Source organism: Myotis daubentonii, chromosome 11 (genome assembly GCF_963259705.1).
Source record: "Myotis daubentonii chromosome 11, mMyoDau2.1, whole genome shotgun sequence".
Lineage (NCBI taxonomy): Eukaryota > Metazoa > Chordata > Mammalia > Chiroptera > Vespertilionidae > Myotis > Myotis daubentonii.
Window position 1 is genome coordinate 8146854 of NC_081850.1, and position 16104 is coordinate 8162957.

Consider the following 16104-nt stretch of genomic DNA (forward strand, 5'->3'; position numbering starts at 1 on the left):
ACAGTATTTCAAGTTGCATCAGGCCGTGCCTTCCCTTTCTTTAAGGGGAATACCAGTACCTCCTGTAAGATTACATTCCTCACACATAATTGGCCGCCCCGTGCCAGTTCCAGACCCCGGCCTTGCACCACTGCCGTTCTCCTTCCTCACGCAGGTCAGAGGACTGCTTCCCACAGAGCAGTAAACATCGGAGGGAAAATGCTGTGACCCCAGCGGAGCTGAACGCAGACTGGTTAACCGAGTTCACTCAGCTGAGCTGAATCCTGTGTGAGACCTGAAGATGCAGAGACTAGGGCAGCCGTGGGCAAACTACGGCCCGGGGGCCGGATCTGGCCCGTTTGAAATGAATAAAACTAAAAAAAAAAAAAAAAAAAAAAAAAAAAAGACTGTACCCTTTTATGTAATGATGTTTACTTTGGATTTATATTAGTTCACACAAACACTCCATCCATGCTTTTGTTCCGGCCCTCCGGTCCAGTTTAAGAACCCATTGTGGCCCTCGAGTCAAAAAGTTTGCCCACCCCTGGATGGAGGAAAGGGCACGGGGTAGACACAGGGCATGGAAACAAAGCAGGCAAGTAAAGAAAACAGACCTAAAATGCACACCTACCCAAAATGACTCAAACCCAAGCTCTTCTCTTACAGTAACATACAGTGAATACCACCGAAAAGATCATAGTTTTCATGTAGTAGCAAAAATACAGTGGATGCATGAAAAAGGAGAAACTGACTAATCTCCTTCACTTGTGGCATGGCAGACATTTGAAAATACTAAACTCAACAGTAATTTTACCTAGATTCCCACTAATAACAGGTTCAAATCCTAGCAAGAGAGTGCCACATGGCCTGGGTTTGAATGCTCATTGCACACAGAATTCCATCTGCATTTTGGAATGGACACTGGGGCCATCGGGGGACACCCCGGCAGGGCCGCCTCGGTGCCTTTTGGAACTTGGTCTGAGGCCCTTGGTTGCTCATTGCACTGCCTTTCACCTTGCCCTTGACAATGCTGCGTGCTTTGCCTCAGCAAGTGGCAAACCTTCTCCTGGGCATGGCAGAGGCAAACCGTGGGCAAGGCGCTCAGCTGCTGTAGAGAGTCAGGAGGAGAGACTGGAGAAACCTAAACCATTATTTCCTGACACAACTTTGAAAGATCCCCTCTTTCTTCCACCTCTACCTCCAACGCCAGTGAGCTTTAAGCTTTATTCCTTGAAAGGCAGTTGGGCATGTTGCCCCCAATGTGCTTCATGTTCATATCCTCTGTAAGAGTGCTACCCACGTTTTCTAAGAGGAAAAGGCACATGTGTGCACATCTTCTCTCAAGGAGAAGGCTCAGGGGAGAACTATGTTCTTGGGAGGAAAATTCCTCAGTCCCCCCCCCCTCCCCCCACGGCGCTGGCTCATTCCCAGGTCATGGGTGTCACAGACATGGTTACCTCAAGTTCAGATTTTGGTAGTGACGGTACCTTAGTAACCTACAAAGATAATGCGTGATACCTTATGCATTTGGGCAATCTTCTCTTTGGTTTAAAAAATAATAACTGGGAAATATTTTTTCACAATACTAAGTAAGCCATAATTCTTTTTCCTCCTGTGGACATTTTATGATCTCCTTCATCAACTCACACTTTTTAAAAAACATCTAGGCCATGAAAGTTAAACAAACACAACCTACCACAACATGCTGAGATAGGGTCCGAAAACTCAAGTCTGTTCAAAATGACAACTTTTGCTATTACTGTTGAAATGAAGTGACGTGTATGACCCTTTTTTATGTAGAAAGGGGAAAGCTGGGGCACCACTTTTCACATACTGAATGTCTAGCTACAGATGACTCTACTCCTTTCCCACTCCTCTGAGAAGCCGCCCTCGGTATCCTTAGCCGCACTCTGGAACGTCGGTATCACCTTCATTCTGATGTGCTTTGTGCACATTCTCGGACGCTGCGATGCCCATACTAAGGCAACACATCACAGAAGTTGGCAGCAATGCTATCAGCAAGAATTTGGCTTCAGAATCGGGAGTGATTCATCACACATTCTAGCAGCAGAAAAACAACACACCGCTATTTTAATCCCGTGGTGTTATCAAGACTCAAAAAGCAGTACATGGAATAATTTTAAAAAGCAACAGAAGTCCTGTCTGCTGTAACATTATTCTTTTTTTTTGAGAGTTTTCAATAAAAGTCACTTAGAGAACAACAGACTACTTACCTTATTTCACAATATTTATTACAATAACATGTCACGCTTCAACTTAATACAATTTTAGGAGAAAAAAGGGAGTCGAACTTCTGCAAAGTAACATTAAAATTCTAAGTTCAGAAAAATGTCTTGTTCGCGTTACAAGAGTAATCCCCTTTTTTCCAGCTTCTCTTTCCATACCTGAGATTACTCCAACACCTACACGAGGGAGCCTGCGACTGTATCTGTCACCACCAAAGAAAGAAACCCGACGCTGTGCGTGATTTACTCGGAAGATCCCCTTTTTTAGGGGTACCGAACACTGCCATAAAAAGTGCTCCTGGCCCACAGGGTACCAGAACCCTCTTATGTCCCACGTGCTCTACTTGCTGATGCTGAATCAAAACTCCATCCCGGGCGCCCTCACTGCTCGAGAACATAGTATGTTGATCACCATTAGGATGGCCAGCCAATATTTTTACAGAACTCTCCCTGTAAATCCAGGCTACTGTAAATTTAACTTTAAAAAAATGTTCTATTGTTGTGCCAAGTCCTCAGGGCAGACAGGGACATTTATCGAGAGCCCCACAAGTGCCCTCTTTGGGGGACCCCTACCTTTTCAAACGCTTCTTCGGTCCCTCTTCGCTTCCGTTTTCGGGGTCTCCGGTTCACTCGCTTCCATTTCGCGACCTGAAGTGCAAAAACCACAGAGCATTGGACACGGGACCCCGGTCCCGAGCGCCGCCCGTCCCCGCGTGAAATGCCCCCGGCTCGCCGCGCACCCGCCCGGCGCACCTGGGGAAGCCCGCGGCGGGCCTTGGGGCGCGGGGGCGCGGCGCGACGAGGCCGTGACCTTCGCCCGGCCGCTTCCTCCACGCTCCCTCCCGTCTCGGGCCCGGTGGCCGCCCCCGTGCCGGCGCCCGCCCGCCCGCCCGGGGCTCCGCGGAGGGCATGCGGCGCGGGACCCACCGACCCTGGAGAGAGGGAGGGAGGGGTGCAGGGACCGCGCCGCCCGCACTCACCTCTGCGCCCACTTGCCGCGCGAGCCCGCACTCCGCCCCGGCCTGGCGCTCCGTCTGCAGAGGCTGCGGGGGAAGGGGACGGTCAAGTTTACCCCGGGAGTCGCCCCGGCCTCCTCCCTCCCGCGCCTCCACCACCTGGGCGCTGACCCCCGACCTCGCCCGCCGTCGGTGAGCGTGGGAGCGGGGGCGTCGGAGCCCGCGCCCGGCCGGCCCGGCTGAGAGCACCGGGCGCGCGGGGCCCGCAACACCTAAGGCGCAGAGCGGCCGCGAGCGGCGCGGGGCCGGAGCGGCGGCGCGGGCGGCAGGCGGGCACTGGGCGGGGCGGGGCCTGCCTTAAAGGTATAGGCGCCGCTCCCGCTCCCGCTCCCGCAGGTCGCCCCCGCCCCCGCGGCGCGCCGGCGGTTTTATTGTTCTCGGCGAACGCCGTGCGTCCCGGGTCTGGCCGGCGCCCGCGCGCCGCGCCTTCCTGCGCGCAGACCGCTCGGGTGCCCACGCCCTACCGCTCCGGTCCCCACCGCGCGGGCACTGCTCGCCCCAAATAAGGGTTTGTCGGCCGCCTGGAGAGCGGAGGTGCTGCCCGCGCGCGAGCAGAAGCGCCCGCACCCCTGCGGCCAGTCTGAACTCGCTCCTCTGGTCAGAAACCTGTGTCCAGATGGCCTTCGCCGGGGAAAGGAACTTGGCTAAGGGAGTTTTTTTCCTCCGGGAACGCATTTATCCGCCATTAAGTAGGCGTTTTCCAGGGGCTCCTCGGGACTCGGGGCGGCGCAGGTGATCTCTCTGGTAGCAGAAGAGCAGCCCGTGCTCTCCCCGCGTCGCGGCAGCCACTGCGCCCTGAGCAGGTAGCCCGCACGGCACGCGCACTGCCCATGAGCCTTCTGAGCAACTCGGGAGAATTTAAAAGGTGGACAGTCTGTCTCCATAATTAGAGGAAAGGTTTGCATTTCGTTCATAAAAATGTGTGATGTCCCCAGTTTTTCCCGCCGACCCCAGAAAGGCTTTCTTCACATCCGCATCCGAAATGGGCTGAGCCAGGCTGGGGCACGCGTTCGCTGAGCCTGACCAGCACGTTAACTTTATCGCATTTCTTTAAAGAAAATCTGCCTTGCCCTCTCTTTATTGCTGCTCCATCCTTCTTTCAAGATCAAAAGCTTTAGATCAAAGCCAAGATCAAACTCACTACTTTAAATAGAAGGAACTTTGTCATGGACTCTTTTACACAAAGAGGAGCTTCTTAATGGAGACATCACAGTGGAAAACTTTATGTTACCGCTTCATCCCATATTCACAATGGAAGGACTTAAAATTACGTTGATGGCGCACTTCTATTTCCTAAAATAAACAACAGGTCTGGTCAAATGGGGAATTCTTGACTTAGTGTTTGTGTTTCCAGGAATACAGAAAACAAAAACGATAAGATTTATAGTGACCATTTTGTATCCGTATTAGCTAAGTGCTATAAAATGCATGCTAATTTGCTAAAGACTTTTTCAGATATCAAATGTTCTTGTATATAATGTATAAACATCACATTCAAATGTTCTACTGTAAAAAGAAATGCATAAAAATAGTTAATGTCCTGCAACTCTCAAGTACACATTTCAATAGGCAGGTAAAGCTGACAAATGATGAAGTAGATTATGTAATTACAGAACTACTTAATTTTACACGGAAATAAAATATTTAACTATTTAAGCTTCATGCTACTAATAACAGTTCCAGAACCAATAGAAATCTATTACAGGCTGACATGTACCCTGGAATTGTTTTCCTTGGGAATTCACCATCCCTAAGAACCGTTCACTATTGATGGACTAAAACAGTGCCCTGCCTAAATGGACCTTTCTTAATTGTCCTCTTTGTTGATTTATCAACAATATGAAAACAATCAGTCTTTGAAGAAACAAAACCAAAATAACTTCCAACAATCCAGTAGCAGAAATAAAGATAACTATTGCAAATTATACCTTACACAGCCTTCTATGAAAATCTGTTGTTACACCTGGGGAGTTAATACTTGAAAGCTTTTTCCCCCTTGTAATTCTCATCTGGTTGTTCTCTCTCTCTCTCTCTCTCTCTCTCTCTCTCTCTCTCTCTCTCTCTCTCTCACACACACACACACACACACACACACACACACACTCGTTCCTCACGCTATAAAGTCCATTGAGCCACTGGAAAGACCTTAGGAACTAAGACCTAGGAACCCATCTTGCTGCCTCTGATAGTCTCCTTTCTTCCTAATACCCGGCAACTGAAGGTTTCAGGGCATAAGCTGAGCCAAGGAAACCCTACTGCCACTCAGCTCTCCTAACACCTTGCGTGGATAGGGAAAGTGGTGGTCCATTCTAATTGCCTCCTAATTTGTTTCCTTTGTACTCTTGCCTCCCCACTCCCACCCACTCCCACAATGCATCCTCCACAGAGAAACATGGATGACATTTACAAAGGGAGTTCAGAAGATCACTTTGCTCTACTGGCAACGTTTCCTTCTCTTCTTTGCCTGGCCAGGCCCTCCTTATTCTCTAGTTCTGGTCTTAAACAACTCCCCTCCAGAAAGGTCCTTCCCCATTCCCCAATCCAAATTATGTCACCCCACTATTCTTCTTACTAGCATCCTGTTTATTTCCTATAAAGTGCTTATCTTTTATAGCTATTTACAGTATTTTATTTTTTATTAAGAGACCTTATTTTTTAGAGTACTTAGAAAAAATTTACATAGAAGGCACAGAGTTCCCATATGCCAACATTAACACAGTTTCCTTTATTATTATTTTGTACTATATTTTTATTGAGTTGAGAGGAAGGGAGAGAGAGATTGAAACATCGATGATGAGAGAGAATCATTGATCAGCTGCCTCCTGCACATTCCCTACTGGTGATCGAGCCCACAGCCCAGGCATGTGCCCTTGACCGTAATCGAACCTGGGACCCTTCAGTCCGCAGGCTGACACTCTATCCACTGATCCAAACCAGCGAAGGCAGTTTCCTTTATTATTAACGTCTTGCATTCCTGTGGGGCATTTGTTACTATCGATGTACCATATTTGATACATTATCATTAACTGAAGCCCAGAGTTTACACTAGGGCTCATTCTTCGTGCTGTACAGTTCTATTATAGCTATTTTTAAATTAGTTTATTGAATGTCTATTTTCCAGACTAGACTTTAAAGTTCAGGAAGAAAGAGATCCTGTCCTTTGTTCTTGATTTTTGTCCAATCACTAAATACACTGCCTTACACATAGATGCTCAATAAATATGTTAAGTAACTGAGTGTAAAGATAAAGGAACGAATGACTGAATGAAAGCATATGAAATTTCAAGGAGGGGAGTCTGGAGATGAAGATCTTTCTAATTAACTCCTGCTTTGTTTCTCCACTAAAATACCTTAATTTGTAAAGAGCATAGAATTGTGCATTAAAAAAAAAGAGAGACCATAGGACATCAGTTACATTGCCAAGGTACTTCTAGAATGATCTCTCTCTCTCTCTCTCTCTCTCGCTCTCTCTCTAATAAAAAGAACAAGAAATAAAGATTCCTAATTTCCTCACATATTAACCACTAAAATTATATTCTAAAATGGTGCTAGGAGTTCGAAATATCAACCTATTGCATGACACTGGAAAAATACTAATTCTTGTTGACTATGTTCAATAGAACCTCAATACATGTCCCCTTTTGCCTCTCTAAATCTCCCTTTCTCCAGGGGCTGATCGCAATGAAGGTAGGGTGTGGAGAGAATGGAGAAAGATGACTTTTTAACACTGGAATTCTGTAGCCAGGAACAGATACTCTAATAACTATCTCTGAGAATGTGGTAGAAGTACTTTACAGTTATCTTTCAAAAACAGATGTTTTCTATTTGAATTATATCTTTAAAAATACTTCGTCCAGTAGAGATGCTGGTTTGGAAAGGAAGTTGTTCCAAGAAATTCTTGTCAAAGCAGTTCACAATAGTGAAGACAATTTCAGAGGCTGGAGGAGCATGCCTAGTGGCTGGGGATGACTTCTGGAGGGAAACCTCTTTTCTTCGGATTTGTTTTAGTGGAGGAGAAATGACTCCTTTCACCGGGAAATGATAGTGATTCGGTTTCACATTGTCCGTGGCGGGTGTGCTTCTGCCTTGTGAGGAGGTTCAGCAGGAGGCTTGAGGAGCAGCAGCTCACCCTCCCGGTCAACCCGCAGGCCGGGAGGGCACACAAGGGGCCCTTTAATTGGACCAAACCACTTTGGATGGCAAATCGCACTACCCCCCGGGCACAGCGCAGGGGAAACTGTGACTATAAGAAGTGAAAAAAAACTTCTAATACCACACAAGCTAGACAGGTCCCGAAGCCTTGGCTAGCTCTAGAGGGCTCTCTAGCCAACATATATTCGGGTGAATTAGAGAGTCTAGCTCTGGCAGGTGTGGCTTCGAGGTTAGAGTGCTGGCTCACAGACTGATGGATCCCGGGTTCGATTCCAGTCAAGGGCATGTACTGGGTCGCAGGGTCAATCCCCAGTCCTGGTCGGGCGTATGAGGGAGGCAACCAATCCATGTGTCTCTCTCACATTGATGTTCCTCTCTCTCTCTCTCTCTCTCTCTCTCTCTCCCTCCCTCCCTCCCTCCCTCCCTCCCTCCCTCCCTCCCTCTCTCCTTCCCTTCCACTCTCTCTAAAAACCAATGTGGAAAAAATATCCTCGGGTGAGGATTAACAACAACAACAAAAAAACTAAGTGTCTACACATCTGGAAATAAAATCAAGGCTGTTTAAGTTGCAAGTAATAACAAGTGAGGATTAGGGGCAAAGTTATAAAATGTTTGTCTTTAAGTTTTGCTCTATCATTTAAATGTAACATTCCTTGATAATACCTTGCTAGTTGATTTTAGAACAATTACATGTAATTTGTATTATGGCCCATCTGCCTGTGTTGGAAGGAACACTGGGTTTCTGTCTGAGGAGGACTGGCCCTGCCAGGTGGACCTCTTAGTGGCCGTCGTGAGAGAGCATGGCCTGCTCTGCAGGGGCCTGGCTGGCAGGACCTCTGCCTCTGGGCACCCATGACCCTGAGGTCCCTGTTGCTGGACACCTTTTACAGAGCTTGCCCCAGAGCAGGGCGGGGGGAAGGCTCTTCCCTTTCTTGACACCCCCCCAGCCCCCAACCTCCCCCCACTTCCCCACCCCCCACCCCCCACCCCGCTCCCCCAAGCCCTGATTCTGATGAAGCCTTAGCTGTCAGCTATTGGCTCCCTGGAGAGAAACACCTACAGCACACATGGTGCCCCCGCTCCCCACACACATCGGCTGTCAGGAGGCTCACAGGTACTGTGTCCCTGTGGCCGGATCCTGCCGGAGGGCCTCATCAGGAGAGGGCCTTCCAGCCGCAGGGCTGCGCCTGCAGGTGCCCTGAAATTCCTCCCCGCGCACTGCATTCTGGTAAGAAGCCATCAGTCTTTCTCGAGGTGCATTATAAGAAACAGCCCCATGAAACCCATCACCACGTCTGCTGTGGAGATGGGTTTAGAGGGTTGTTTGTTACATGAAGTAGTGCTTTTCTGGGAGGACCCATGGCAAACACCTGCCCCGGCCCCGGCCCCAGCGTCAGGAGCAGCTGGGCTGGGCAGCTGCTGGTGCCAGCCCTGAGCTCGGCAGTTGGCCCTCCCTGGCGCCGGCGCAGGAACCTCAAGGCGCGGGCTGTTTGCTAAGTTAATTCCTGGCCCCCACATATTTCCCTACCGGTATTTCATGTTGCTTCATTTTCCTTCTTTTAATTTTTTTTTTGATTGTGCTATATTTTGCTTTGGAAGCTGCCTTAACAATGTTTTGTACAAGGAGGAGTATGAATAAATAAAATATTCTGGGTCTATTTTTTTCTTTCTTTAATTTCCTTTTTGGGTGGCTAGGGGGTCTGGAAAAATTTCTGGTTCCAATATATCTCTCCATTAACAACACTGAATACTTATAATATTCAAGGAGAAGGACTCTTAAAACAAAAATTAAATATAATACTATACAAACATCATGCAGGACGAATATAAAAATGTTAACCAACCAAGTGTTTTATCTCTTTTGATATCAAACCAGAGGGAAGGGGCTGAGGTTGCGGGAAGAGGAATGTAAGTCGGACACGGGATGGGCTAGTCACTGCAACACACTTGGTGGCTTCTGCAAAGCGGAGCACTAGCCATGTGAACGCAGGGGTGCCCAAGACACCGTCCCTGTGCCCAGGGGTCCTGCGACCAGGCAGTCGTGCGCGTGCCAGGGGCTCGCCAGCCCGTCCGGGTTTGAGCCCGGCCTCTGCCACGTGTGAGCGGTGTGGCCTCTCTCGGCCTCTGTCTCACAGAGCTGTCGAGCTCAAATGCTACGTGATGTGCTTGCTTCCCAGAGGACGAGAGGAGGAACCGGTTACTTATCAGATTCCAGGCTCCTGGAACTCACAGGCAAACAACATCACTACAAGTGCAGGGAAGTGACCTAAAGACCAAAAAAGTACTGAAGTGCCACATGGATGTGAGCCCAGGGGCCTCCGACTGATGGGAGGACCCGGACTGCCCAGTCCGTACGGGCAGAGCCGTTCACAAAGCGCTTCCCGTGCCGACCGCTCCTTGGTGCCCGAATCCAGGACGGAGACACGGAGCCTCAGGGAACTCAGTGCCTTTAGGGCTTCGTATTGCGGGCCCGTCGGCCTCCTGTCTGGAAATGCGGTGCCCTTTCTACTCCAGCACCAGGGCTTAGGGCCACCTAGCCTGACCTTCTCGCTTTAACATATTTGCTTATTATGTAGATCAGATCAACCGCAGACCAAAACACAGCCCAGGAAATATAACCCCATAACACAGCCGTCGATTGAAACCCCCCAGTGTAGAAGGCCGGTAGCAGTATATCTCCCTCAACACCTGTCTGACTACAGTTCTTTATAGGAGCTTGGCATTCATGACACTGTAACCTTAAAGAGTTTCACCGGTGAGAAATAAAATTCTGCCAGAGTGGTTCCCGCTCCTGACTGCTTGTTAAGATCGCCAGGGGTTGCACATCCCCAAGCCCAGGTCGCACTCCAGAGCAGCGGTCGCCAACCTTTCGGGCCTCACGGACCACCAGTGGTCTGCGGACCGCCGGCTGGTGACCACGGCTCCAGAGCATGGTGCCCGAGACCCAGAGGGGGTCCAACCTGAGAGCTGGTCCCATCTCTGAGAGTGGGAACCAGGCGTCAGTCTTTCTTTAAAGTCCTCCCCGCCCCACCCGCCACCCCCAATAGTTCAAATGTGCAGCCAGTGTTGAGAACCACTGGTTTAGATCATTTTCATGATGACCCAACTCTAACCGGTTATTTTGAAGAAATTCCAGATATTTGGCAATCATCAAAATTTCAAGGTAAATGCCACAGAGGACAACCACCTTTTATGTCCTCTTCCAGTAAGTGCCCTTGGGCAAACAGCAGACACGGCTCTGGGTAGGCTGGCCCACATGGCATTTCTTATCGCTTACACTTAGGAATGCACTCGAGGCAAGAGTAGCTGTGCACACATACACAAAAGAACTAAGAAGAAGTGGAAGATCTCAACATACCCAGGAGGCAAGAATGACTGGATAGTTCACTTTTTAGGTTTCTGTGCAGGCTTCTGGTAAATATGGCCTGGATCCTTGCCTCTAGGAAAGCTGAATGTAGAGCTGACCTGGGAGGCCGTGTATGAAGCAGGGTTGCCCACTTATCCCCTCCAGGCAATGTTCTAATCATGTCAACGGCTGCCGCCCATTGGCTAGGATTAGAGGACAGTGTGTACCAATGCAAGAGGACCCTCCACTGTGTGCAAAAGCTCCCGTGCCATGCAGGACACCAGCAGGTTGAACCTCCTCTGAGTCTTGGGCACCCTGCTCTCACCACACGGACTTCCTTGTTTGGAAAAGACACAGCACATTGATGCTACAGGACAACTGCTCTGGAAATGCCTTCCAGAAGATCTTACTTACTAATTACTTAGAATCACAAACATCTGCATTGCCATTTCACAGCACGGGAAGCAGACATCCATGGAGAGGTCCCTCGGTCGTGCCCAGAGATGGGCGGGTGTGGTCCTGTGAGTAGTGCACAGGGGAGCCCTTTGCAGGGGGCGGGGCTTCGGGAGTCTGTGGCCCCCTGCATGACCACTGTTCTTTTTCTAGCTTGTCTAATTTTTACAACTTCGGCACTCAGACTGGGTTGCCTGTGATCTGGCCTCCCAAAGGTACCCAATGAAGACACAATTTGCAACAAAGAAGAATGAGCCTAAATAATCCTACCTCTATCAGATCAGGCATGCACACACGCGCGCGCACACACACACACACACACACACACACACACTAAAGTAAAATCCAGCAGAGTTGGGGGTGGGGTGGCTGTCCCAAATAAAAACAGTATCTGAGAAAGCTGTTTTCCAGAATGTCTGTTCACCAAACATTTAGATCCAAAAGGTGTTCCAGGAAAACAATGGGAAGGGCCCAATTGATTGGCTGCTAATCTCTGTACCTTTTGTGGGAGGTTTCCTCCAGCAGGGGGTTAAATCCGCAATGAATGCTGCCCAGGCCCAGCTGTGTCCATATTAGGACAGCCCTGCTCACATCTCCCTCCCTCTCTGCGAAGCAAGGATCTGTCCTCCCTCCCTGGGCCCTGCTTCCACCCCCTGCGTGTGGAGGTGGGGGAGTAGGAGTGGGGAATGTGAACTTGATCCAGCATTGATCAGCCAAGCAGCAAACGCTTATTGTTCTTTAGATACCAAACATAACTTCTTTCTTCTAGGGATAAGGCCAGCCATTCTGCACACGACACCACTTTCATGCTCAGTAGAGTGAGAGATGGAAAAGAAGCATTAGAGCTTTATTAGACTCAACCTAAACACCTCCTAAATAGGCAGAATTTAAGAATCCACCCAGTTAACTTATATTCATATCAACATTAGGTATATTAGACTGACTTAAAACCTAACAATCACCTGGTCCTTTCTGACTTCTCTGTTCACGAAAAAAGGGGTGAAGACCTACGTCTACTGTGAGCACCCTAACCCTGTGATTTTCAACGGTCTCAGAGCAGAATCCTGAGGTTATGGATTTCAATTTATAGTGTAAATACTGGGTTACGTTCTCCTGCTCTAAGAGCATTTATTTCACTGCCTTATTCTCTGAGGTTCAAGGGCATTGAAAACCATGCCAGTGTACAAACAAATATGCTGCTGTCTTTTTAAGTGCTGCCCTAAGAATGTGGCTGACCTGTTTCTGCACAAAGCCGTGTGCGATGGGAACTCAGACCTCGGTACCCTCCGTCCCTGCCACCGAGGGGCTGCGTGACCTTGGGCATGTCACACACCTCTCTGAACCGGTGACATGGAGAGAATGCTATCTGTGAGGATGAGATGAGATGGCACATGGAGATCAGTAAATGCTTGTTCTGAAACAAAAGGCTTTCTGGTATTTTGAACCTGAATAATCTTCCAAAGGTCTCAAGTTACTGATTTGTGACCTTGGGATAAAGAGCCTTGCCTGACCGCCACACAGATGTGATGCCATCGGATGGCACCGGCAGCGACACGGCATGTCTGAGCCACTGCAAACAAGTGCCTGTCCCTTCACAGAGGACGGCTGGGCGCGAGGAAGCAGGGCCTCTTTCTGGTCTGCCTGATTAGAGAGGACATCACTCCCGCCCTGGTCCCATGCACTCAGAATAAGCCCGCTGTTGTTACAAAAGGGTCAGAAAATGAAACTGGGCATTTTGGCGTCATTCTCTGAAGGCACCAGCATGACCAGGTGCAAGATGCAAACACACTTAAAACCCTACCAGTAGCTACAGTGCAGTTAAAACCAATGTAAGAATTAATAGCTTGGGCTTTTAAGTTAGATTTGTTTCCTCATCTATAAAATGGGTATAATGATAATGTCTACCTTCTAGAACTGTGACTAGGAGTAAATAACTATTATGTTCAATGAACTTAGCATAGACCCTACTCAATAAAGCGATAGCCTTTCTTTCATTGTGGATGTTCTAATATATAAAACAGTATATCCGGAATATTGGGGGGAAGAGGGGAAATGGAAGAATTGAATGAACATGCACTGTAATAGAGCTTTACATGACCTATCCATTCTTGGATCGACCCATTTATAGCTTTTTGTTAGGAGCATTTATGCCCAACCCAGGCTGACGTCCCTCAATTACAAAATCAACCCCAGGGACAAAAAACACAGTCTGGGGAGGAGAGACCCACTGAGAACTCCGAAGAGGCCCACTTGGCAATAAATGCGAACAAGAAGAGTCTTAGAGAGAACGCATCTCTGCTTGGCTGCACAGAGGACGAAAAGCGAAGGCGCACAGGAGGAGAAAGGAGCCAGGGCAGAGAGGAGACGCACCCTGGAGCGAGGCCTGCGACCTGGGGCCGCGCCTCTCCTCCGGGAACTGGCTGGGGTGAGGGCGCTCCCGCCAGCCCAATCCCATTATCACTTGTCGCCCGGGAGTCTTAGTCCCCAGCTCTGATGTACTGACTCTGCCCTCCCTCCCATGCATTTCCAAGCCAATAAAGTGGCTGAAATTAAAGAAGAATTGAATTGTGAAGCTTTGGGGGCATAAATAATGTCATATTGGGAAGCCGGGGATAATGACAACCAGGATGCCCTTAACGCTCTTAAGAAAAACCATCTGATCCGTGCAGCCCTCAATGCGGTCTGAAATTTCCTTTGACCTACAAAGGAAAATATTTTTAGCATGTAGCACACTTTGTAACAGACATATAAATGCACTGAAAATACAATTTTAGGAAAGCATCTGGCTTTGATCATTTCTTGTTCTGCCTCACCCCAAATAGGTTCTGCTTCCTCAGTATGAGGAACACGGCTCCATCCTGCTGCAAGCGATGGTGCGACCACCCGGGCGATTTCTCCCAAACGTTTCACTGCTGGCTCTGCTTGTTTTTATTTTTTAAAGTGGCAAATACTCTAATCATTTAAAGATTAAAAAAGCATAAAAAATCTGCTCCTGGAGCATTTGGCCCCATTGATATTCCTTCCTTCAAAAGGCCACTGGGCTTTTCCCCCAGGTCTTTCGGACAACAGACATAAACGAGTGAGTACTTACTTAGTTTATGTCTCCAAATGTATCCTGGAAATAATAGTTGCCACTGTCCATGGAAGATGTCACCTGCAGTTCTTACCGATTTGCAGAAATTTCAAGCTATTAAAAAGCTGTGGTACATTTACACACTGGAATACTATGCAGTGGTAAAAAAAAAAGAAGGCTCTCTTACCCTTTGAGACAGCATGGAGGGACCTGGAGAGTATTATGTTAAGCGAAATAAGCCAGTCAGAGAAAGACAAGTATCACATGATCTCACTCCTATGTGGAATCTAATGAACAAAATAAACTGATAAACAAAATAGATCCAGAGACATAGAACCATGAAGAGATTGTGGAATCTCAGAGGGAAGGTGGGGGTGGAGGGATAGGGGGGAGAGATTAACGGGGAATTTATATGCATATATGCATAGCCTGTGGACACAGACAATAGTGGCAAAGGCTTGGGAGGGGTGGGTGCAGGGAGGAAGGGGGTCAATGGGGAAAAAAGGGATGGGGGGATATCTGTAATAACTACAATAAAGATAAATTTCAAAAATAAAAATAAAACAAAACCCTAGAAAAAATGTTTCATCTCCTACTAGTCAAACAGGTTTATCATCTGTGAATCATTGATCTGAATTACAAGCAAGTGCCTCTTCTTCACTGACCAACCAGCACAAATGCTTTTGCAGATTGATTATTGCTTAAGGTTTCTCCAACAATCTTTCAAATAGCAGCTCCGCAGTGGGAGAGAGGAGATGCCCCAACGGGGTCCCCGCAGCGTACGTTGGTAAACAGCACACGTGACGATACAGAAGGACTCCCGTTACCACGCCAAACCGAGGGCAAGTTTCCAGTCTGAGGGCCACTTAGGGGCTCCCAGGGCGGAAAGGGAGATGCAGGACAAGCCAATCCCGACTCTCTCCTCTCAGAGGCTCAGCAAGGCACCAGGCCCAGAAGCAGGCCAGCTGCCCTCACTCCCCAAAGAAGCAGTGAGGACTCAGAGAAGGCAAGCACACTTAACTAAATTAAACAGAACATGTACCCTTTACAGATAAGGAAACTCTGACGTAGAGCTCAGGGCTGGGGAGTTGCCTGCAAAGCTGCAGCTGCTGTATCACAGCTCGGAGCACCACTCCCTGCAGCATGCTCCGGAGAACAGCCCAGGGGGCTGAGACAGTCCATTCCTGCGCGGTCACCTCAAAACAACGCAGCCTTGCATTTCACGTAGCCAATTGCGTGGACCCCCCTTAGAATGCGACGGTGGCCGTGGAGCTCCTGAAGGCCCAGCCGAGGACTGGCCTGGAAAGTGGGCTCTTCTGGCCGTGCGCTGGACACACGTGTGCCCGAGCACCAACCAACTGTGGGCAGCTGTCACACAGAGAGGCGAACACATGAACTTTTAACCACGCGTGCGTTTGGACTTGGGCAGTTCGACAATCACCGACTCACCTTGACCTGGCTGGCCGCCTCCAGTTAGGATTTGTTTTGGAAAGCAAAGAGGAGGATGTAGGAAACACCCCTTACATGCTTTAGATTTTGGAAGGTACATAGACATTTTTTTGCTCAACCAATTCTTTTCTCCTTTGTTGCTTTGGTGACCTCGTATGGATTGTCTCATTTGTTTCCACCTTGAGAGAGAGGAACAGCTGTAGCTTTCAGAAGGCAAAGACCTACACTCATCTCTGCACACACTCACAGTCATTCTCACCAAAAAATACACCAGCCTCTTGCCTGCAAGAAAGCCCAATATTTCCTATGCAAAGCATCCAGTCGGGTATACAGGGTGACCATTAGAAATACCAAAATGCAAGAGGGGCATGTATGTATACCCATGGCACA

At 48.6% G+C, this 16104-nt stretch overlaps 1 protein-coding gene across 12 annotated transcripts in view; it reads right to left on the bottom strand.

Annotated features, from left to right (window-relative positions):
* The window catches only part of AOPEP (aminopeptidase O (putative)), a 329578-nt gene that overhangs the window by 72755 nt on the left and 240719 nt on the right, over nucleotides 1-16104 (bottom strand). For 10 of the 12 annotated variants that reach the window (XR_009447568.1, XR_009447569.1, XM_059656424.1 and 7 more), the window contains exons 12-13: nucleotides 3206-3268; nucleotides 2799-2873 (exon numbers count right to left, since the gene is read on the bottom strand). Coding sequence is in view for 10 of the 12 variants with exons in the window: in XM_059656424.1 (XP_059512407.1) it covers nucleotides 2799-2873; nucleotides 3206-3268 (138 nt within the window). In the remaining 2 variants the exon portion in view is untranslated. Of the gene's footprint in view, nucleotides 1-1486; nucleotides 2429-2573; nucleotides 2610-2798; nucleotides 2874-3205; nucleotides 3269-16104 lie in introns of those variants that run through there. The other 2 variants (XM_059656430.1, XM_059656425.1) reach the window with 2 other exon arrangements.